This window comes from Pinus tabuliformis, chromosome 2_2, assembly GCF_031772625.1.
Source record: "Pinus tabuliformis cultivar Carrire ecotype Pingquan chromosome 2_2, CPIR1, whole genome shotgun sequence".
NCBI lineage: Eukaryota > Viridiplantae > Streptophyta > Pinopsida > Pinales > Pinaceae > Pinus > Pinus tabuliformis.
Window position 1 is genome coordinate 1273023077 of NC_142300.1, and position 25875 is coordinate 1273048951.

Below are 25875 nucleotides of genomic sequence, written 5' to 3' on the forward strand. Positions count from 1 at the left end.
TTTCAGCTTGCCGATCAAATCGCGATTTTTATATGAAAAATGGATATTCTGAAGATGTCAAAGGATATAGACTTCTTTCACCTAAATCCAAAAATGTTATCATTAGAAGAGATGTAAAGTTTGTTGAAAATATATCGGCCTACGAGCCTAGTTCAGCGGATGTGCCACCTCTCTCTATCCCTTCTACTTCTGAAAATATTTCTTCTTCAGATGATGACAGCGAGGATGACAATCCTCCCCCACCTTCTCAGGATCCTCCTTCAGCTCAGCTTCCAAAATGGGTTTGTGCTACTCGGGATGCAGTAGGTTCTCTTGCAGGGGATCCTACAGATCAACATACACATTCTCAGTTCGATAGATTCTCTTCTTTACTGGCTCAAGCTTCAGCGAATTATGATCCTGACACCTTTGCAGAAGCTTCAAGCCATCTAGATTGGGACGCAGCTATGAATGAAGAATATCGTTCATTATTGGCAAATGATACATGGGATCTTGTTCCTCTTCCAAAGGGAAGAAAACTTGTTAGATGTAAATGGGTTTACAGAACCAAGTTTGGACCAGATGGAAAAGTTGATAAACATAAAGCTCGTCTTGTTGCTAAGGGATTTTCACAAGTTGAAGGCATTGACTATACTGAAACCTTCTCCCCTGTTGCCAAAATGAACTCTATCTGCCTTGTATGGAACTGAGGATTTTCCACAAACATATGGGGCACAGGGGTCACCGAGGAGTAGCATCGTAGTGACACCGGGAGATTTGCTAGTCAAATCTCTCAGGGAGGATCGGGAGGGGAGGTCCACACATCAAGAGTTGTGGTAGTGAGATAGTGGAGATGGCGATACACATAAGATGTCGGTTGATGCATACTGACTCAATCTTGGACCGTGGCATCCAGTGGTATATAGGGATACGCAGCGATGAGCAGTGATATGTTGGGGAGCACAGAGGTGCATGGTGGTGTGTAGTAGTGTACGACGTTGCACAACAGACTAAGGGAGTGTTGCTAGCAAGGGGAATCCTTGACGAGGATGCCAGGCATAACATTGAGGCAAGGATACCTAGGTTTGGAGAGCGGGTTGGTCACAGGGTTGGTCGTGAGCATCCATATGGGTTCTTGGACATACCCATCAAAGCTCGTTGTTAAAATTGGAAGCTAGGGCCAAGTTCCACCTTAGGACAGCTCATATGATGGAGATGATTATTGCATTGGATTCCTCTTTTCGAGAGGTCCAATTTTGATATAAAGATCATCTCATTCTGACAAGCAGAAATGGAATTTTTAATTTATTCTCTCTCATGCACAAATTGTCAAGGTCAGCCTCAGTGAAATGTAGGCTCATGAAGCCCAATAGATGTGACTCCTCACCCTCAACAAAGTGTATAAATAGGAGTGACCTCTCTCTCATTTGGACATCACTCATCTCATCACACATATCTCTCTCTCCTCTCTTGATTGGTTCATACAGCTTGGAGGCAGCCTTCCCTACTTCGCACATGTGAAAGGAGGACGAATTTCAGGACTGTTTTGGAGGCCGAAAATTTCAGGAAACAGGGCAGCGTTGACTTGGGTGATTTTGACCAGCATTGACTTTGATCTTGAGGGTGAAATTTCGATTTTTGAAGGCCACATTGATTGGCACAATTTTCGAGATGATTGGGACAGTTTTATTGGTTTGACTTCAGCATTGACTTCAGCCTTTGACCACAAAAATTACAGCAGTGTTTGACTAGGTTGACCAAATTGTTTTTGGGCTAACTTTGACCCTCTTGGAAGGCCAAATTCTTTTGCTATTGACCGAGCTACTTGGAGGACATTTTGGAGTTGCTTTGACCACCGTTGACTTTCTAGTTAGGGTTGCAGTTGACTGTTATTGATTGTTGATTTGACAAGACTGTTTTGGACAAGTTAATTTGATATTTGTACTCTCTCTCTCTCTACTAAACTATTGAAGAATAATATGAAGATTTGATCAAAGGGTTTCCCCACATTGGGGTTTGTCCCTAGCATCCGCCATATCTTGTGTCTTCTTGTCTTGGCTTGTCTTCTGCGCATGTTTTTATGTTCTACCTGCATTTACTGTCAATGTGTTTAAGTTAATGTGATTGCTACTGAATATAATTGGAAATTGTCATTGGGCTAATAAGGAACATTGAAGTAAATTGTGCTAAAGCATAGAACATATCATTGTTGTCTAAAATTAACACCTGCTCATCTATCACTCTCCGGCATCACGCACAGTCACAGAGGATTTGCATATTGTCACTTGATGTTCTCATCACAAGCAGCAGGATACGGGAGGTTCATCTGAGATAGATAGATAGAGCATAGCGCATTAGGAGGCAGATTTCCCAGCTGAGGCATATGTTCGAGGTGAAAGTTGACTGCAGTGATAGCATATGTTCTACTCCTAAGTTCACACCTAGGAAGGTGTATCACACGCTTCTAGCCAGACGTTCCAGGGCATTATGTGAGCAGGAGGTACAACAAATGAGGCTCCATGTAGTATCAGGAAACGGCAGCGAGAGACAGGATAGCAGATATCACTGTGGGGTATGGCAGGCACAAAGCAGTTTAGCATGCACCATATTGATTCAAGATCTATGGCGTCTATATATTAATTGTACGTAGGGATCAAAGACAAGGCACGGATGGATTCCAGCAGTTGTCAGAACTATGTCGTAGCAGATCTGGCTTTGGCATCCAAGGATTCAATTGATTGATATATCACTCTATTTCGTGATGAGCAGAATCACAACAGAGGGTGATCTAGTCCATTCCTGCGTTAACACATGCGAATTCATTGAGGGCTTCACGATGGGAGTTGTCTATATGTGAGACTTTTTGGAGTTTCTAGCGGATTTCTGGCCGAAATCTGGCAAAAATTTTTGTGGCCAAACCTTGATTTGTGTTGTTTAAACTGGTATTTTGACAGCATATATGGATTCAACACCCTCAAAAACCCCTAGGGCACTTCGATTGTGAAGAGTTCACCTGTCAAAAATTGTGATTTCAATGAATCCCGGTCGGATTCTAGACAAATTAGATTGGAAAATAAACCGAACAACCAAAAAAAAAAAAAAAATCAGAAAGTCTCACATATAGACAACGCCTTAACCATGTGGTGAGGCAAGTTACCCATGTTGCTGCTGAGGATCGATGCTAACCATGGAGTGGTAGGCTCTAGAATTGTTGAGTTGCCCTTGCAAGTTGGGTAAGGCTCTAGTCATTACTAGTATAGAGGCCGAGAGTTATAGGAGAGGAGGATCCAATATGAGCATGATGGGCAGTCAGTTGTGAACAGAGTGGCGCAGCATTAGTGTCATGGTATCCTTTTTAGATTAGTAGGGGACCCCGACATTACAAGGCTTGGGTGGGAAAATGCTAAGTCAGCTTAGTAGTCCATGAAAGTCCATTGGTCTTGGGTGGGAAAATGCTAAAGAGTGATAGCTAGGGCATCACAATTTAGCCTCCTTGAAAACAAATTTTAGCCGGATTTCAAATCACATAGATTCCATAGCCTAAGGGTAAGGCACTAATCCAAGCAAAGTGGGATGAGGAGCCACTTATTTTATTTTTGGAGAAAAAGGAGAAATAAATATTTGAGAATATAGAATTATTTTTTAAGGGAATGTGTGTAAAAATTTCTGTTTTCCCACCCCGGTTTTCAGTTTCTCCTTATTTCTCCCATGTAGTTAAATGCCCATTCCCATAACCATACATTTAACAGACTGAAAAAAATAAATATTGCTGAAAACACAAATTCTGGAAATTTTTTCAGAATGCTGGAAATTGCAGAATTAAAAATCAGCAATCAAAAACAGCCATTAAAACACATTAAAACACTGATATTTTTGGTCAACTTGACCCTGGAAAAACCCCCTACAACTCTTGGGGAAAACCAGTTTGAGAGCTCTTCTTTATTTCTGAAAATTGCCTTTTTACAATGAGAATTATTCAGCAAAAAATCAGCAAGCAAATTTACAACTTATCTCCTTTCCCGTGCCTCACAGCAATCTGGAAATTACAGCAAATAGGACAGCAATAAATGATGTACGGCCTCCGTTTTGTGTGCAGAAAAATCAGCAAACTGCTCCTCGATTTTTGTGCAAAAATCTGCCTTTCACTATGTGCTGAATCAGCTGTACAAATCTGCTCAACTGCTGCCTTGGAATGTGTGCCAAGCTGCTGTCTCCTTCTCCTCCCTACTCAGAAATCTCTCTTGCTCTCTTGCTCTCCTTCTCCCAATCTGCTCATGAAAGAATGAATGACATTTTCCTCCTTTTCCTCCTTTAATATAACTCCAAGTGACTTTTGGGTGATCCAAGTGACTTTTGGGTGATCTCTAAATCCAATGGCTGAAATAGATTTAGATCAATGGCTGAGATTAAATGCTCATTTAAATCTCACTTTTTATTTTTTAATTCACCCCACTTTAATAAAGACCCACTTAGTCATTTATTTCCAAAGTCACTTTTCCTTCCTAATTTTTCATTTACTTTATAAAAGTTACTTTAAAATTAGACTTAGTAACTTTATCACTTAAAGTCACTTTTAAATTAGATTTAACTTTATAAAATTATAAAGTCACTTTAGGAGAAAAATTAAATTCTTTTGGACACTTTTCCCTAGGCCAAAGATCAAAGCCTAAGGGAACCACCTGTCCTCCGGTACCAAATTTCAACAATGTGGAGGCACTCAAAAAGGGGAACTCGACACCCCCTTGAGAAAATCGCACTAGGAGAAAGAGAAGGAACGAAGAGAGTTTGAACTTGTGGAGAAGGGGGACCCACCAAGGAGAAAAGGACCAACATCTATAAATAGCACATGAGGGCTCCATTTTTGCATCTTTTGCTCATCTATTTTCTAGAGATCAAACTCTCTCTTGGAGGTTGTTCAACACAAGAGGAGCAGAGTTGTTTAGCTCAAGAGTTTCAAGCGAAACTCAACCTCATTTCAGAGAACTTCGAGTGTCTCCCTAGTGAGGCTTTGGGGAGTCTATTCCAGGACTTCCATTGGGGTTTATTGCAGAGATTCCACTCAGAATTCCACATTTTCCAAGCGCAAAAGAACTACAAAGTGCATTTGGAGCAGCCTCTTTCCATTGCAGGTTCTGGGCTTTTGCAGATGATTTTCTCTTGGTAGGAGGAGTTTGGCACCAAATTTCAGAGCTGAGCTAGTGTCTTATTGTTGGGCCAAATTTCTCTTTTCTAGGGCCTGCGCAGGGGTTGATAGACAAAGATTTCGCAGGGGTTTGGAGTTGGTGATTGCTTGGGATTTTCAATTGGAAAGATTGCCCATTTCCGGAGGATATTTGCACATAATTTCTCAACTATTTGCAGGAGGATTTTTGCCATTTCCAAACAGTGTTCATCATGTTGGGTGCAGCACTAGGTGGCCAAGAAATTCGCACTTTTTAAGGCATTCTGTAATGACCAAAAGTCGTATACGCATCGGAAATATTTAAAATACTTCGTAGTCAAATACATCCATCGTAGGATAGTAAGTGTAAATTGCATATTATATAAAGAATTGATGTAGGATGATTACAATTGAAAATGAGGGTCCTATATATATATAGTCTAGTAAGTACCCTTTCACGAACAATTATGTCCTTTAGGGACATACCTTTTCATTAATTTCTAACTAATTAATCATTAATCTTATTTGTTGTTTTTTACATTATTTGTGTTTATTTTTATATAAATGTAGTTCGTTACATTGCCTTCCCCTTCAAAACGCTTTGTCCACAAAGCTTACTGATGAAGGATCGGTTCTCTTCTGTTGATCTGAATATCTTCTTATTTTTGAGCTTTCATCTTAGTTGATACAAAACGATATGATGTTTTGAGCGATAGACAGAATTGTCATACTAAAAACAGATCAGACCATCCTAGATTAATCTTCTGGGAAATCTTCTAACCCTTGGAGATGTGTGGTGAATAGTTATCGTATGACTGGATTGAGCTTATTTCAGTATTCTTCGGAACATAAGTTTGTTGTTTATGTTCTACGTGATATAGATTTGTAGATTTATTAAGGTGTCTACTCTTGTGATTCAGATGTAGATAAGGAATTTTTCTTGTTTGAACTTTCTTAAACATTTTTATGGCAGTTTTTTGATTTCCATCAGGTATTGTTGTGGTTGACTTAACTACCGAATCCTTCTTTGGGGTGTCCTCTATTTGAACGACAACCTCTGAGTACATTTTTACTTCAATAGGGTTTGGATTTGCCTGAACTGCGAGATTAGTGGTATTGATGTTTGTTTCTTCAGTTTGGACTACTACATCTGGAGATTTTGATGCTTCCTTTGTGACAAGTTCTTTGAACCTATTCGTCAATGATTTCTTTTCGTCCTTAAGTTTTTTAATTTGTTTGAGCAGATTTTGATTATGATTTTTGAGACGTAAGCATTCCTCATTCTCTGAGTCAACTTTATTTTGGCCTTCACGCTTCTCGTCTTTTAAACACTTGATTTGTTCTACTAATGTTTGGTTAAGGCTCTTTAAACGTAAATTTTCTTCTTCTTGTTCTAATAAACGCTCCTTGAGTTCCTTCTTTGATGCTTTAGCTTTCTTGACTTGTTCGAGTAGTTTTTCTTGGTGATCTCTAAGGCGCGAAATTTCTTTGTCTTTGCTGCAGATGACTTCTTCAAGCTCTTTTTGCTTCTTTGATATAGTTTTTTTGTTATCTTGAAACATCAAGTCTGAGATATCCTTAAGGTCTTCTAATGAAGATTTTATTGATTTTGATTTACTTGTTATGTCTCAAAATGTGACCATCTTCCCTTTATATGGAAAACATCAAAACTTGTTTCTCTATGTTTAACATGCATGTACCCAAATCCTTAAACCAGGGTTGATTGAGTATCATGTCAGTGTTTTTATCTGTCCTTACAACATGAAATTGAGATATGTACTCATAATGACCTATTGTCACTTGTAGATCACTAATTTTATACTCTTTTTGGTCAAAAATATTTTTCTTTACACCAATGCTTAGCTCTAGAATTAATAGTTGATTTTCCAAGTTGATGTTGATATAATTTTTATCGTTGCTTGGGTTGATGGCGACATTAACTTCTCTTCCTTAGATACTTTCTTTTAATGTAATTGCTCTATGATCTGTAACTGAAAAACCATCATAGGAAAACCTTTCTTCCTTCGTCATTTTAGAATTGAGCTCCATCATTTTTTTTCAATGATTGATCACATTTTGTTTTGTCGAGATGACTTTAGGTATTATGTAATCGTCTTTTTTTTGTCTTTCTTAATATAAACCCCTTTTTAAAAATATTGTTTTTTAATAATAATATATATATTTTAATTATTAGAATTATATAATTAATTAAGTTGATTAGTGCAAATCACTACCCAACAATGGAAGAACAAAGCAACGTAATAGTTCAATAGCACCAATGGAATTTACTTATGGGCACGATATGAACCAATGCAGCACGATAACGAGACAGGAGAAGGCGATGTCGGAATGTCATAGAAGTGGTGTGAGAACAAAAGTATTATAGTGTCGTCGAATCCGAATGTGAGTGGACCGAGGAAGGGTTTCAACGACAGAATTCGCAGGGTCGACGTATGGCTTGATTAATTCACTGTGGCGGCGTGTAGAACAGGTGGCGCGGAAGTCAGGGTGGTCACAGTGGGCGATGTTGATTTTTGGGTAGCATCGGATACGCTCTAGCTCCAAAATTTTGTGGAGGGGCTAGAACACAAGAGATCTCCAAGACCCATAAATCGTTTGGAGAAATTCCACCCGGATTGTACTTTATTAAAATAATTAATATTTTTAATGGGGTTCCTAAGTCTAAACTTAGGAAAATTAAAATATTAATGGGTATTAATGAAAATATGGGTGAGGAGCTTCTAAGAGACTGTTATATAAAAATTAGTTAGTTAAGTAGTTATTAGGCGAAGGGCATGATCAAATATCATGCCCATTGACCAAGAGGCACCAAGGCAGTATAAAGCCAGGGGCCTCCCACAAATTGTAATCATCTTCTATCTTTTCTAATAATAATAAATATGAATTTGCCAAATTTTTAAGTTGTTTGTGCCATTTGGTATCAAAGCAAGTTGATCGTTGCCTTCTCCCTTCCGTCCGAGGCCAAACTGCCTCAGTGGTCGTCTGTGGCGTCCAATTCAATCGCAGCATCCACACACTCAGTCGATTCACCACTTCACCACCGCCTACCAACCGTTGTCACAATTTTGGTACTCCCTGTCTGCGTCAACGCTTTCCCCTCCGTTGTCCCCGCATCCACGACCACGCACTCTCTACGTCCGCACCAGTCTCAACCACCCATTGCTATCTCCGTCGCATCTCCTGCCACTGATGTTCACCGATTGCTAGCCCCGACTGCCTGTTCTCTGTTCACTGATTTCCGACCCTCGTTCTCGACCACCCGTGACCCACGCCAACCACCATCCATTCCGCTCCCATGCTTCCGGTTGCCAGTTCACCACTCGTTGTTATTTGTGCTCATCTGTCGTGCCTTATTTCGTTCACCCCACCCATTTCGTTGACTTCGATAAGTCATGTCCCTTCATAAATCGATTCTTGGAAGCGTTATTTGTTTGGTTTTCGTGGGTGGGTTTTATATGTTAGTGACTTATATAGTTATATGGATATATTGGGTTGACTATATAGTTGCTATATAAAAAAAAAACAATTAAACTATTAAATTAATTTAATTTAATTATTTAAAAGAAAATTATAGTTCAAATTAAGGAAGAAAGTTAAGCTGGCGGACAAATATACACCCCCACAAACCCATTCAATGTCGTCGATGACAATGACCGATTTCAGCAAAAAATTGATTGATCTTGAGAATAGGATTACTAGCCACTCCGATGATTTCAACCAAAAATTAGTCGATCTCGAGAGTAAGGTTACCAGACATTCCGACGACATCAAGAAGATTCAGGATACGACAAATCGAATAGAACAACAACTTGGGAAGAACCATATCAAATCCGAAATGAATCATAATCAGACAATGGCAATGCTGACCATTTTGTGTGACAGAATAAAAATTACACCCAAAAAACTACTCCAAGATGATGGAGGTAATCAACCGCACAATTCATCAGATTCTATAAACTCAGCAAATTCTCATGAAAAAAATGTCTCCAAAAAAATCATCCACGCACCGTCAAGAAAATAGTAACGCGACTTTTTCAAATAAGCAGCTCTGGAATTCATTCGCCAATCAATACCCTCTTTTTGCTCCACCATTAGCGACGTATCAACGAAGAGCAAAAATCGAGCTACCCAAATTCGATGGTAACGAAAAATGCAACATTGCGTCGCTGAATAAAGCAGAAGAATATTTCAAGATTTACAATATTGACAATGATGACGAAAAGATTAGGCACGCTTCCATGAAAATGGAAGGCGAAGCATATAATTGGTATATGTGGTGGAAGAAAACGACACTCGCTATCAGTTGGAGAAAATTTAAGGATGCGTTCTTTAAAAGATTCCAAAGTGTAAAGGAAGAAGAGTTCTTTTCAACACTCATCAGATTGCGACAAAAAAGAGATGTGGATGAATACACTCAAGAATGGGAGACCTTAGCAACATGAGTACCTGAGTTATCAGAATCTCATCTATTTCAATCATACATCTCCGGACTTAAAACTCATCTACGAGTAGACCTTGAGCTTCATGACATTACGTCAACAGAAGTAGCAAGACAAAAATCAAAAGCTGCTGAAAAGAAATTTGAACAAATACTGTGGTCAAAACCGGAAAAAGTATATTCGAGACGAAGAATGCCCCAGTCTGTGAATATGGATAATACAAGATATGTTCCACCACATCTTCGTGAAGGCGAAAAAGCTAACATGGAAATGCAAATGATAAAAGAAGGCAAATGCAAATGTTGTGGCGAGAAGTGGGACCCTAAACATAGGTGTGCTAAAGGATAAGAATCAAAGAACCTATATAACTGTGAAGCAACTAATGATTCAAACAGTGATGAATTAGACATAGAAGGAATAGAAGATGACGGAAGTATTCCGCAAGTGTCACTATCAGCTATGACAGGTATATCACAACCCCAGACTCTAAAATTGAAAGGACATATAAAGAAAAACAACGTAGTGGTTCTGATCAACTCCAGTAGCACCCACAATTTTTTAAATGCAGCCATGGCAAAGAGACTAAACATTTTCTCATTCCCCTTGCCCAACATGAAAGTGATGATAGCCGACAGTAAAAAGATTGAAAAAGTAGGGAAATGCCATAAGGTCAAATTGCAGATTCAAGACTTTAATTTAGAATCATCGTTCTTCATTGTACCATTGGGAGGAGTGGATGTGGTCTCAAGTATCCAATGGCTACGAACCCTAGGCACGTACTCCGCCAACCATCAAGAGCAGTTCATAGACTTTAACTAGGAAGGGCAGAGGTACAAGTTATACGGATTCCAAGCACTAGAAAATCAAATCGTGTCATCATCCCAGATGATGAAAATGATTCGAAAAGGAGCACCAGCTTATGTAGTACAACGTCACCAATTAGGAATGTTATCTGCAAAAGTGATCAACGAAGAGTCACCAGAAGTACAAGAGCTAATTCAAAAGCATGAAAAAGTATTCCAAGACTTGCCCATGAAAATGCCTCTTAACAGGGAAATCGAGCATATAATAGAAGTCAAAGCAGGATCAGACCCCGTCAACATCAAGCCGTATCAATATCCACATCACCAAAGGAACGAAATTGAGAGATTAATCCAAGACCTTTTAAAATGTGGGATCATCTCGAAAAGTAAGAGTCTGTATGTTGCTCCAGTGGTATTAGTAAGGAAGAAGGATGGATCGTTCAAGTTATGCATTGATTACAGAGGATTAAACAAAATAATGATTAAAAACAAATCCCAAATTCCCTTTATCAACGAAATGTTGGATGAACTACATGGCGCAAAATACTTCTCAAAATTGGACTTAAGTTCAGTCTATTACCAAATCAAAATCAGATTGGAAGACATACCAAAAACAGCATTCTGAATACACGAAGGTCACTATGAATTTAAAGTAATGCCCTTTGGGTTAACCAATGCACCAGCAACATTCCAAGCCACTATGAACGAGTTATTCCGTCCATATTTTAGGAAGTTTGTATTAGTATTCTTTGATGATATTTTAATTTACAGTGAAACTTCGAAGGAGCACCTACAACATCTGCATAAAGTTCTTACACTACTAAAAGAGCATCAGTTCTACGCAAAAAAATCCAAATGCACCTTTGGAAAGGAAGAAGTAGAATATCTCAGGCACATTATATCCCATGAAGGCGTAAAAGTGGACCCTAATAAAATCAAAGCTATAAAGGAATGGACCAAAGCAGTTAATATATCCAAGCTAAGAGCGTTCTTGGGATTGACTGGATATTACCAAAGATTTATTAAAAACTATGCACATATAACTGCACCTCTAACAAACCTTTTAAAGAAGAATTCAAGCAGGAAGGTGTTTTGAAGAACTGAAGGAAGTTATGTCTAATGCCCCGGTATTGGCAACTCTAGATTTCTCTAAACCATTTATCATCGAGTGTGATGCTTCCGAATTTGGTATAGGCGCAATGTTAATGCAAGAAGGGCATCCAATAGCTTTTGAAAGCACAAAGCTCAATAAAAGAGAACGTCTTAAGTACACATACAACAAGGAAATGCTCGCTATTATGCACGCACTGGCTTGTTGATTTGGGGTAGCATCGGATGTGCTCTAGCCACGAAAATTGGTGGAGAGGCGATAACCCATGAGATCTCCAAGACCCAGAAATGGTTTGGGCAGAATCTAACCAATTTGGGAGATATTAAAATAATTAATATTTTTAATGGAGTTCCTAAATCTAAACTTAGAAAAAATAAAATATTAATGTGAATTAATATAAAACTGAGTTAGAATGGTCCAAAAGTCATGGATCAAGCCAAATCTAATCTTAGCCGTTGTTTAGAGATTTAATCTCGGCCGTTGATGGACCAACGAGAAAAGTATAAGAGGAGGCTTGAGGGTTAGTTGGAGGACACACCCAGAAAGATCAAAGAACTCGGTTTTTTGAGGCAAGGTTTGCTGAGGAAATTGAGTGAAGTGATCTGAGCTGCAACTAAGGGGCAGTGAATACATAGCAGAGAGGCAGAGTTAGTACCGGGAGGATCAGCGCAGAAGCCAAGAGAGGTTGATGCAGAGCCATCTAGAGGCCACGCAGAGGCAGCCAGAGGCCACGCAGAGGCAGTCAGGAGCTGTGCAAAGCTAATGAGGGCTAGCATGTGAGACGCAGAGGCTCCAGAGGCTAACACAAATCCCCGAGAGGCTAACGTTGGGCTGACGTTGGGCCAGAGAGGATAGGAGCTAACACTGGATAGGAGAGGAGAGGAGAGGCTAACGCTGGGCAGCGCTGGGAGATTTTCATGGGACAGATTGGAGCTGGAGATCTGGATAGGGTGACGCAGAGCAGCAACAGCTATATTGTTGTTGTGGGATCGTTCATCTGGTAATTTAGCCGAAATATCAGTCTCAGACTGAGAGGTACTACTGCCAAGGGCATTCTCTATTGGGTGAGCCATTTCTGGCACCCTGGTTGTATTCTGAAACTACATAATAATAAAACCCTCTGAATAGCTACACCGGTTTTCCCACATTGGGTTTTTCCGGGGCCATTAGTCCAAAAACAACAGTGTCACTTGTGTGCTTGTTTCTTTCAGTTGATGATCTATATGTGTTGATATTGTACTTGTATTTATTTTCAATATTTACATGGTAAATAACTTGTTACATAACTGAACAAGTAGGAAGAAATAAATCAGATAGTACATGAAGAATTTCTAACGGGTTAAACTTAGAAATTCCAACATGGCTAAGTGGAGACAATATATTTTGGGAAGTAAATTCTCCATTCGAACAGACCATAACAGTCTCCAGCACCTCCTTCAACAAAAAACACTTTCTGAAGAACAACAAAAGTGGATTGAAAAAATTGTCGCCTTTGACATGGAGATACTACATAAAAGGGGAAAGGACAATGTAGTAGTAGATGCCCTGTCTAGGAAGGACAAAGAACCAGCATTACTTGTAGTCTCGTTTGATGTTCCCGAATGGCTTAATGAGATTCGAAGTGAGTATGCCAAGGATCCAAAAATAACTACGATAATCAATAACCTTCTAGACAACTCAAAAATTGAATGGAAGAATGATATTCTATGGTACAAAGGAAGAATCTATCTGAATTCAAACTCCAAGTTTAAATCCAAGGTACTCAAGGAGTCACATGATTCATTGTCAGTTGGACATGTAGGATTCTTTAAAACTTACTACAATGCACGACAATCATTCTTCTGGAAGGGGATGAGTTGCGATATTCAGAAATATGTAGCAGAATGCGATAAATGTCAAAGAAATAAAAGTGAAAATATTACAACACCTGGATTACTTCACCCCTTAAACATTCTGAATCAGAAATGGGAAGAAATATCGATGGACTTTATTGAGGGATTACCTGTATCTGAAGGCAAGGATAAGATCTTCGTAGTAGTCGACAGACTCACCAAATATGCCCACTTTATTGCAATGAAGAAATCAGACTCAGCTAAACAAATCGCTGAGACATTTTGCAAAAATATTTATAAATTACACGGTTTCTCGAAAGTCATTGTGAGTGATTGGATGCCAAATTTAAGGGTAATTTTTGGAAGGAATTGGTCAACCATATAGGAACCTACCTAAATATGAGTTCCACTTACCACCCTCAAACAGATGGACAAACAAAGGTTGTCAATAAATGTTTGGAAGCCTACCTACGTTGTTACGCTACAGAAAAACAAAATAAGTGGGCTCAGTGGTTGCATCTCGCTGAATGGTGGTATAATTCTACTTATCATACGTCAGCAAAAATGACTCCATTCCAAGCTTTGTATGGGTACGAACCTCCAAAATGGAAGGATCTAGCTACCATCCAAACAAATCTACCAGCTGTTAAAAACCAACTAGAAGAAACCCAAAAAATCGTCCAAACCCTAAAAGAAAATTTAAATAATGCAAGAAACCGTATGAAGCAACAAGCTGACCGAAACAGAATCGAGAGAGAATTTGAAGTTGGAGAATGGGTATTTGTCAAGCTCCAGCCATACAAACAGTTGTCCTTGAAACAAAAAGGAAAAAATAAATTGGCACCAAAGTTCTATGGACCATACCAGATCAACAAAAAGATCAGCCAAGTTGCATATAGTTTAAGCCTTCCAAATAAAAGTCGTGTTCACAATGTCTTCCATGTATCTTGCCTTAAAAGGGCATTGGGCGACCATCAATCAGCACAAACAACGCTTCCATCCTTAGATGATGAAGGAAGGGTCATTTTAGAACCAGAAGGTATCATATCCACCAGAGAAAAGAAGCTTCGATCTCGTGTAATCAAGGAATACTTGATCAAGTGGAAGGACTTACCAGAAGAAGAAGCTTCTTGGGAGACTGAAGCATTTCATCAACAACATCCGTCGTTACGTATGCTTTGAGGACAAAGCATTTTCTGGGAGGAAGGCAATGTTATATAAAAATTAGTTAGTTAAGTAGTTATTAGGCAAAGGGCATGATCTTTAATCAAGGAATACTTGATCAAGTGGAAGGACTTACCAGAAGAAGAAGCTTCTTGGGAGACTGAAGCATTTCATCAACAACATCCGTCGTTACGTATGCTTTGAGGACAAAGCATTTTCTGGGAGGAAGGCAATGTTATATAAAAATTAGTTAGTTAAGTAGTTATTAGGCAAAGGGCATGATCAAAGATCATGCCCATTCACCAAGAGGCACCTAGGGCAGTATAAAGCCAAGGGCCTCCCACAAATTGTAATCATCTTCTATCTTTTCTAATAATAATAAATATGAATTTGCCAAATTTTTAAGTTGTTTGTGCCAAAGACGAGGATCAAGTCTAATTTAATCTTAGCCGTTGATTAGAGACTTAATCTCAGTCGTTGATTTCTCAATGGGAAAAGTATAAATGGAAGCTTGGGGTTAGTTGGAGATGACACACAGAGAAATTGAGGAAATCGATTTTCTGAGGTGAGAAGTTCTCAGGAGGGAAATCTATTGGGGAGATGTTGCAGCGGAGGGGTAGTGACAGTTCGGGAATACAGACAGAGAGGCAAAGAGAAGCTTCTGCAGGCAGCGCAGTAGCCAGGAGAGCTGACGTTGGGCTTGTCTGGGCCCACGCAGCCTTGACGCAAAGCCAGAAGGGCCAGCGCAGAGGGAGAGAGTTGCCTTCCACGCAAAGAGTCGGAACAGCCGAGAAAGCTGACGCAGTGGGCAGAAGAGCTGACACAAAGCCTTAGAGAGCTCCACGCAGGCCCACACAATTACTGTGAAGGGGCAGCGCAGTTGTAGCCGGGGCCAACCAGTTTTGTTGCCGGATCAGTCGAAATCTGCCAGGTGAAGTGAGGTAAAACTCACTCAGGTTTTCCGCCATTGTATTTCTCTGTCACTGGTTTGTTGGGAGGGAAACCAGCATTTGTATTCATAACTTCTGCTTAATAATAGAAAACCCTTAGAGTTGTTGCACCAGTTTTCTCGCATTGGGTTTTTCCGAGGACGTTTAGTCCAAAAATAAGTGTCCTTTGTGTGTTTGTCTCATTATTTTTCAGTACTTGATCTATATATTGGTGTAGGCTACAGTGTACTTGCATTAATATTTTCTTAATAATTTTGAAAATAACTTGTTAAATGAAGAACACAAGTAGGTAATGCAAATCAGTTTACTACAGTAGTATTTATGACTTGTTCGATTCAGAAATTTTCACAGGTGACTGACGGAAGGGGACTCCTATGTAGAGAGCAGTGGCAAAGTGTGGCTCCTGTTAGGTGGTGGAGGGAAACAAGAGCAAAACGTTGTATGGTTTTATCGGTCGAGTGAGGACCCGTATCTGCAACATTGTGTTGTCGGCAATCAGGTACTTTGATGTGCATCCGGCAGTGTTCTGTCGGCGAGATATTTTTTTTTACGATTTATTTTTCAATAATTTTTTTATATATATAAACTTTTGTTTTTTAAAACCTGTTTTTTAATGTAATTTTTTTATTATATATATATTTTTTCCTAAGAGAAATTTATAAATTTTTTTAATAATTATTTTTTTATTTCATTTTTTCTTTTTTTTTCTTTTTTTTTTTAATGGCCACAGACCTAGCAGCGAAACTGGCTAAATGGAGAACTTCCAAGTTGTAGTGAAACGCTTGAATTTTGACGACGACAAAGTTGATGGCCAAAGGTCTGGCGATCAGCCACCGTGGCTCTGATACCAATGTAATGACCAAAAGTCATAAACGCAGCGGAAATATTTAAAATACTTCTTAGACAAATACATCCATCGTAGGACAGTAAGTGTAAATTGTATATTATATAAAGAATTGATGTAGGATGATTACAATTGAAAATGAGGGTCTTGTATATATAGTTAGGTAAGTACCCTTTCAAGAACACTTATGTCTTTAGGGACAACACTTATGTCTTTAGGGACATACCTTTTGATTAATTGCTAACTAATTATTCATTAATCTTATTTGTAGTTTTTTACATTATTTGTGTTTATTTTTATATAGGTTTAGTTCGTTACACACTCTGGGTCAGCGGGAATTAGCTTGAAATATTTCTGGGTTTTGTTGGATTGGGTGTGAGGAGCCTAAGCCTAATTTTTCAAAAAATTTGGAGCAGATTTGGGGGTCAAAATCACAATTCACCTCCACCACCACCAGCAGAGTTTTCTGGGCAGTGTGAATTGTCAGATTGAGCTATTTCAGTTGAAGATTGCACATTATTTCACCTGGGTGTTGCATGCTTGCAGTAGCAAGCCCAAGTTCCATTTTTCTTCCACTGATGTACTCATATTTCCAGATTTAATACAATGGCTCAGACTTTTGGCTCCATTATATGTGTATATTGATTTGTGGTTGTGTTATAAATTTTTCTTTTATTGTAGCTAATGCATGCATTTGATATTTACTGTTAATTCCTAATTAGGAACATTACACCCCAACCTGTAGCTTTTCTTGATTTAAACTTGATCTGTAACACAATCCTACAGATTTTAACATTTATTCTTGAATCTTAACAGGATGAAAACCATCTAGACTGCGACACTCAAATGATCTATTGTTGAATATCCAATTATCTACTTTATATCATGGTCGTCTAAATCACATATTATATCATTGTATTTTCCATGTCTGGAACTTCCTATTCTGTTGTAAAAATACAGCTAAAGATGAAATCATATACATCCAAAGAGCACTTACATTGTTCTGTCAATGACAATTGTTTTGTTTTTTAAAAAAAAATTCTACGTGTGTGTGTTAGACATAAGCGATGTTTTCTTAGAAAGATCCAAATTGGTTCATATTGTTTCCTACATAGTGTGTGTTTTTTAAAAATAGTTCAACTTCAAAAACTATGCAGAAATATGATAGCATCTAACTAGCAATTAAATTATAGAGAAAATAGAGAAAGATTAAGGAACAAACAAATGCAAGACAAGTTATTCAAGTCAATAATTCATTATTTTTCAATGGCTAAATTGGATTTGTTTATAATAAGCGTCAATGATAAATATAAATTAAACTTACATCACTTGTCTTTGAAAATCTCTGTACAAAAGAATCCGGTTTGTTGCCTGTAGATAGTAACAACAAAGGGTCTCCAACACCATCAAACAGAAGAGGACCCACTGCAAAAGCACAATTTAATAAAGTTCAACAACTATGGAAAACATGAAGAGGTTGACTCCAAAAGCAATTCTTTCAGGACATCTACTGCTAATTAACGGTTGAGGAAAGGAATGTTACTTACGAATAAAGAACAATCCCCAAGAAGATTGCAAAATCAAGAGATGTTAGAATTTATCCTAAAAAGTAGTTAAGAAAATTGGCATGTGCTTAAGGTTGTCTACACTTAAAATACAGTATGTTATTGTCTTTACAACACGTAACCGTATGTGAAAGGTAAACGATATATCATATTGATATTTGTACAGTATCAAGATGATGTATTATATTAGTCTCTGTACATTTATCTTTAGCACTCCTGTTACAACTCACACTCTATAAGATCCCATCTTGTGATTTTCATCACATTGATGGAGATTTGCTTCTTATTACCAGGAGCTGCTGGACCAACTTAGGAGGGCTTTATCTTTATGGAACCATCTCTCTTCATGACATCACATCATTACTGGGGATCTTTGGTTGGGAGAGTTTCATTTTTCCTTGATTGGATGGTGATTGCGCTAGCTATTTGGTTCCCTTTTCATGGTTGAATATCTGATAGAGCTTTGGGGTTTGGAGTTCATGGCTTCACTTGATGCCTTGATTGATGGTTGTGGGATGCTCTTTGGTGCTATGGTGTATCATTGGTGGGTTATTCATGATTATGTTGTTCATCCTAAACACTCACAAATATGATTCTGGCATATGGTGGGGTTTACTAGGAGAGACTCTTCTATTTTCATGGTAAAAAAGTTTTTGTGTGGTATGCTCCTCGTTGGCACATATGTGGAGGCAACTATAATATTATTTAAATGGGACCACTCCCCTTGGCACCTTAAACTATATCCTCATGGCACATATATGAAAAGATAAATTAAATATTATTTATTGTGTTTTACCCATGTGCTTGGATAATGACACACATGTGGCGACAATTAAATGTTATTTTTAATACACTAGATAGGCCATATTCTTCACCCACACATCAATTCAACCCAAGGCAGTTGTGTGCTTTGTTTTGCTTAGAAGGATAATGGAAAGGACCATGATATGAAATCAATGGCACATATGTGGAGCAAGGTAAAAATAATTTGCTGGGGGTTCATCTTTATAAAGCCATGGATCATCATTTCCATAGGCACCTTGGTTATAAATTCATGGGTTCTCACATTAAAAAGGGATGCCATACAAATCATATACCATGTAGCCACCTTGTGTTATATCTCCATGCTACCATTAATAATGAAACTATCCTCACACATGGAGCCACCTTATATTATGTTAAAGTCATTTCATCCAATCATTGAAGATGATTTGAGCTAAGCTTTGATTGGTTGGTTGCCGGATGGGTCCGTCTCATTATCATACAAGTTGTTTATCCATTAAAACCATCCCTTTTGTTCTGGTGTGACATGACTAAAGGTGCCATACATGGAACATCCTCATTTCTGGAGCCATGTTTCTTGTTAGAATTGAGGTAGCAATACTATATGGAGATCGATATTTCATTACTTCTAGAACATGAGAAACTTCATAAACAATTCCTTGATTTCTCATTGGCAGCACAAGCTTATGTGTACATGGGTCAATTCTTCTAGTCAAGGGGTTGTGTGAACCTTAGACTCATGAAGGCTACCAATTACTCTTGCAGCCAGCACCATTTTAATAAAGACAAGCACGTTGGTTGGCTTATTTATGGAGGATGTATATGGCATAGGTACATATGGAACTGTTACCCCTCATTTCAACAAGGGTACATATTGATATATTTTCACTTTGCATAACACCATTGTAATCCAACTATATAATCAATGTTCCCTAGAGTTACCTTGGCCTGTTATCTTCTCTATAATTATTCTAAAGCAAAATTCTTACTTTGAGTGCCTCCCAGGCAAGAGCACCAAAAATGACTGTGCATATGTGTTTTCATATTGTTTGGGTACACTCATATTACACAATAATTTAATCTATCAACTCAGAGGCTCATCTGATCTTCTGAGGCATTCAGTGCAGTATGCATAGAAAGAGGAATTTGCTTTAATCAAACCAACTATCATGCAATCTAATCTATGTGGTACTTAAAGTAAATAAAAAGAGATTTCAATCATAAATTTAAATTAAAACATAAAGAAGGGAATCAACAATGTCCTTGATCTTCGGCCCAGTTGGTGGCACCTCGCATGGTAAAGTCACTGGGAGCAATGCACATGACTTTACCATTCAGCACAATTTATTAAGAGAGACCAAGAATAAGGAGATTCCGTAGCATAACCTAAAGGAAACATAAAACAGAGCACCAAGCATAATGAAATCTAACGATAAAATAGAAAAATAATTGCCAACAGCATAATTGAAATCACACATAAACATGTACAAGTACAAATAGAACAACACCCTACATTGAGTGGGCCCCCTAAAGGTTTGGCCTGCGCAGGCCCTTATAAAATCACCAAAACAGTGTTACGTCACAATCCACACATAAAAAATTAAGCTTCAACAAGTGTCTATATATATATATATATATCGTTTTAACTTTTGTCACTACTACAAAATAAGAGTTTTCACATATAATACGAACACGACTTTTCTCGAGCCTGAGGCAATTACAACACATATATGAGAAGGGGGGCCTGTTGGCTCCATAAATGGAGCAGCAAGGCCCCTCAAAACTCTATTACAGTTTTAAGAAAATCATACAGACTTAAAACAGTTACAACTTTTAATTGGCCCTGTAACTTGATTGGTTGTAACAGCCAATCACTGGTTCAGATATTGACTGAAGAGGTCATTAAACTCCACTACATCAGTTGGTAGATTTGGATGCAACTTGTGGATCACAAGCCTCCCCAGCTTCTTGTGGCTTTGAAGCGTCAATACAGTTATGCAACTGTGAGGTAGTTCGAACCAATACTCTGTTTGATCTGTACAATGATTATGCAGAATTAAATATACAGACACACTGATGCACAACCATCGGAGTGTTCAACGAGATCCTTGCAACCATGTCTGAGAATATTCTCAGCGATCAAACCCTCGCCATCTTTTCTGGAAATAATCTTGATGATAAAACCCTTGTAATCATTCTATGGTATTGTTCAAGGGTTAGTTCCCTATGAAGGCTTGGAAGGTATGAACAGTAACTAAGCCTGTGTGTTGAGCTGGAAAATGAACCTGTAAGCTTTAAGCATAAGCATAATAACTAAGCCTGTGTGTTGAGCTGGAAAATGAACCTGTAGGTGACCATCCTTATAATAATCAAATTAGCAAAGCCCATATGCAACCATAACATATTATATGCAACAATATACTTAACCTCAAAACACATTTTAATTCTAACCAAAACAAAAAATAAGACAGCAAATGGCAATTATATATACATTTGAGCAAAATCACAATAACGATAAAGAAATGAGTCCTAGGCACAATATAAGTGTTGGAAATACTAAGAGGGGGATAAATCAGTATTTCACTTCAATTAGTTAATTTATAATCTTGAGAGCATTAAATTAACATTAGCATTAAATTGTGAATAGTTAACAACACCATTCAACAATGCACGACATCAAGACAGTACACAGATTTTAGGTGGAAACCCTTTTGGGAGAAAAACCACCAAATGCTTCTTAATATTGGTCTTTAAAAATTTATATCAATAGGAAGCTCCAACTTCTAAGGTTCTCAAGCAACAACTGGAAGGAGGCTCCAACCCCCTGATTTATTAGCTCCAACTGAAAGGGTGTTGAGGTTTTTTCATTCCCCTAATCTTCTTGCTTTTGTTTTCTTCTCCAAACCTTCTTGTACCTAATACTAGAGTTCTCCTTCATGGAAGATTTCATCATGTATCTACAATCACGAGCTATATGTCCATAGTTATGGCATTTGAAACACTCTATATGGTACCTAAATGCAATGTCACATGGTTTGGGTTCGAGTTCCGATTCGGAAATGATTAGGTTCGATTTGAGTTCGAATTTTTTGATGAGGTTCACCATTATATATATATATATATATATATATAGTAAGAAATCAACATTAGTAAACATCAAAAATGCTATCACGGACATGAAAACTGCAAAGATAAATTACAAGCTTGAGTTGTGACATAAAGTTATGAGTTTTGATTTATGGACTTGGTCAATGGCTATGAGGTTCGATGAGGTTCGCCGAGCTTCAACATTTTTTTAGAGTTCGTGAAGAATTTCAACCCCCACTCCGGTTATCAGTTTTCCTTATCACTCCATGCATTTAGTTTTAAATCCAAGCATGATAAAAAAATTCTGAAATCTGGAAATGACTATTTTCTAAAAACACAAATTTAAAGATTTCACAACTGCTGAAATTGCAAAAATAAAAAACAGCAAAATTATGACAGCCACACACAGAAAATAACACAGTGATTTTTGGTCAATGTGACCCTGGAAAAACCCCCTACAACTCTTGGGGAAAACCAATTTGAGAGCTTTTCTTTATTTCTGAAAATGCTTTTACAGAGAAACTGAAATACACAGTAAAAATTCCAGCGACCACAAATTACAACTTATCTCAATTTCCATGCTTGAACTCCACCTCGAAAATCGTGCCAATCAGCAAACAGCCAATACAAAAAATTTTACAGCATTAAATGCTGCACGGCCAGCCTCGAAAAACATGCCCAAAACTTGTTGTATGGACTATACGGACCATACGGATTTCAGTAGTACAACTGCCTCAAAATTTGTGCCCAAACCACTGTCCCTCTTCCTCGATTTTTGTGTTGTCCCTCTTCCTCAATTTCTGTGTCTTTCTCCTATTGTACGGTTTTGCCTTGGGATGCGTGCCAATAAATGTTGTTGTCCAAATTTGCTTAAATGTATTCTTGTTGCTCTCCTTCACTTCCTCACTGCTCAGAAATTTTCTCCTTGCTCTCTCTTCTCTTTCTCTCAAATGCTCATGAAAGAATGAATTGATCTTTTCCTCTTCTCTTCTCTTTTTATTCTCTAAATGACCTTTTGGGTTACCCTAAGATCTAATCGCTGAGATTCATTTAGATCTAGGGATGAGAATAATTGTGCATTAATTCTCACTTTCTATTTTTTAACTCACCCATTTAAATAAAGTCCCACTTAGCCTTTTATTTTCATAGTCACTTTTTCACTTTCTAATTCTTCATTGACTTTAATAAAGTCACATTTAAATTAGAATGTAACTTTACCACTTATAAAGTCACTTTTAAATTAGAATGTAACTTTACCACTTATAAAGTCACTTTTAAATTAAATTGACTTTACCACTTATAAAGTCACTTTAGGAGAAAAGTAAAAATAAATTTGGACACTTTTCCCTAGGCCAAAGATCAAAGCCTTAGGGAACCACTTGTCCTCTGGTACCCAAATTTTAACAGTTCGCCAAAATTCGAACCTCAAGGTTAAAGTTTGATGAACCTTGTGACATAGCCTAAATGATGGAGCAACTGACATATACTTGACGAAGACATTTGAATATTTGTCTTGTGTTCCTGCAAGCTTGCTTCTAGGGTTTGGACAGTATCCTTGATAAGCATACCTATCATAAATTCTGCAATTCCTAGCCATATGCCCGAAGTTAGAACATGAGAAACAATAACCATTAAACATACTAGGGTACCTAGATGAGATGCCTTGTCTTGACGATCTTTTGTAGACATTCTTCCTTGAAGGAGGTATAGCCCTTTGTTGATCCTTGCCCTTGATTACTTCAGCATTAATTCTTGGAGCAACAACATTTCCACCTTTCTTTTGTTCTTCGCCTCGGTTTGGCCTTTGAGAGATCTTGCTATCATGCTTCTCATTAATTTTTCTCTGTGGAGCCTTGGAGCTTGTTCCTTCATTGCATGGGGTTTTACCTGCTTCTTTTTCCTTTATCTTCAACAGAACAATTTCTTGATCCTTCTCATTAATGACATGATTTTTCTTTTCGACATCTTGCAATTGCTCCTTCTGCCATTCCTTTGAGCAAGTTAACTTCATCAAGGGCAGCATCAAATTCTTTTTTCTTTTCACTAACTTTTGCCTCATACTTCTCAACAGATTCTTCTAACTGACTTGCCAAGTTTCTCTTTCTTTTCTACTTCTTCCACTTGAAGTCTTTGAAGGGAAACTTCTTTGCGTATTTGATTTCGTTTCTTTGCTTTGTTAAGATCACATAGGGCGCTAATCAATTCTCCCTCCATGTTGACTATTGCTTCTTCTCCTTCATCTACTTCATCTAAATCACAATCATCATTATCATCTTGACATACATGCTTCTTTGACTAGAGATTGTGAAGCTTCTTCCAAAGCCTTTTGGTTGATGACCATTGATCCACTTTGGCTTTCACAGAATCAGGCAAAGCATTAAGGATGACAATTATGGCTTTTGTATTGTACCTTCTAGAGTCCTCGGTAGATGTGTCTCTAGAAACAATAGAGTGTCATACATCATATCCATGAGCTTGCAAATAGGCTTCCATTCTGGATTCCCATGTTTCATATTTGGCTTCATCAAACTCAAGAGCTAGATAACCAACTTGACTCTCTTCATTAGTTGTAACAGATTTGGAAACTAATGCAATACCAGAGACTTCCTTTGATCAATTGGATGCGTGCTTCTTTGACTTTGCCATCTCTGCATTTCTGAGATCTGCCTCCCAGCAGTTAGGCTGCAACTGAAGGAACTTGGCTCTGATTCCAACTGTTGGAAATACTGAGAGTGGGGTGAATCAGTGTTTCACTTCAATTAGTTTAATTATAATCTTAAAAGCATTAAATTAACATTAGCAATAAATCATGAATAGTTAACAACACCATTTAACAATGCACACCATCAAAATATTACACAAAAGATTTTAAGTGGAAACCTTTCCAGGAGAAAAACCATCGAATGCTTCTTAATATAGGTCTCCAAAAATTTACATCAATAGGAAGCTCCAACTTCCAAGGTTCTCCAACGACAACTGGAAGGAGGCTCCAACCCCTTGATTTATCAGCTCCAACTGAAAGGACACTCCAATGCCCTGATTTACCAGCTCCAACTAGAAGGACGCTCCAAGCCTTCATTTACTAGCTTCAACTGGAAGAACGCTCCAATGCTCTGGTTTACCAGCTCCAACTAGAAGGACGCTCCAAGCCCTGATTTACCAGCTTCAACTGGAAGAATGCTCCAATGCCCTGGTTTACCAGCTCCAACTGGAATAACACTTCAACGCCATGGTTTATCAACTTCAACTGAAAGGATGCTCCAACACCCTGCACAGGCTCCAACCTACCCTAGCACCACCCTACCGCCCTAGAGTGTTCTCAAGCTCCAACCTGAAGGAGACTCTAATCTCCACCCTGCCACCCTACTCAGCAAGCCACCACTTGCTTTGAAGGCTCCAACCTTCAATTCACCACAGCTGACCATGCTTCACAATTTTCAGACTAGATCCACCTGTGCTCAATATCAATACAAAACGAATTGCAAAACAACTGCTCAACAATCAAATATGTTTCTGCTCAACATGTACATCAACAGCAAACCCTAGCAATTTACATCAATAGCATGTCAGTAACCAATGTGATATTTGTGACACAAACAAATCTGTTGGATATGTTACCCACCACCTGTGGGTGACACCCATTGGAGAAAATTTTCTCCTAGATGGCCCTCAGTCAGCAACCAGTAGCCACTTGCAGCCACCAGATATCTCGATGTGCCATCATCTATGCCACCTAAGCCAGCCATTATGCACCCTCACCCATCTGTCATGATCGTATGTTTGAAGGTGGGCCTTCCAACCCCGAAGGTATGGTTTTCATTATGTAGTTGGGTAGTTTTGCTTACTTATAATGGACACTTTTGGACATGGATTGGTGGGGGGATTCCGTGGAAAGAATGGGCTTGGTTTGTACTCTTGTCCCTTTGTCCAATTTGGTGGTTAAACATGTATCCTAGTCCCGTGGGATCTCTTTCATTGGCTACTAGCATTAGGGGTGCCACTACATGGGAAATCTCGATTTTGGTTGCATAGTCCTGCTTCCTAACACCAAATTCATCACTCACTCCCCTTTGCTCATTATAACCCATTTTCACATATCTCCCATCCGGATCCACATTTGTCCGTTGGGTCCACAA

The 25875-nt window shown here is 38.3% G+C and overlaps 1 protein-coding gene across 2 annotated transcripts in view; it reads right to left on the reverse strand.

The window, feature by feature from the left end:
- LOC149198119 (uncharacterized) overlaps positions 1-25875 on the reverse strand; it is a 364260-nt gene that overhangs the window by 280596 nt on the left and 57789 nt on the right. For both annotated transcript variants that reach the window (XM_089406104.1, XM_089406105.1), the window contains exon 4: positions 17629-17729. In XM_089406104.1, the coding sequence (XP_089262230.1) occupies positions 17629-17729 (101 nt within the window). The remainder of the gene's footprint in view (positions 1-17628; positions 17730-25875) is intronic.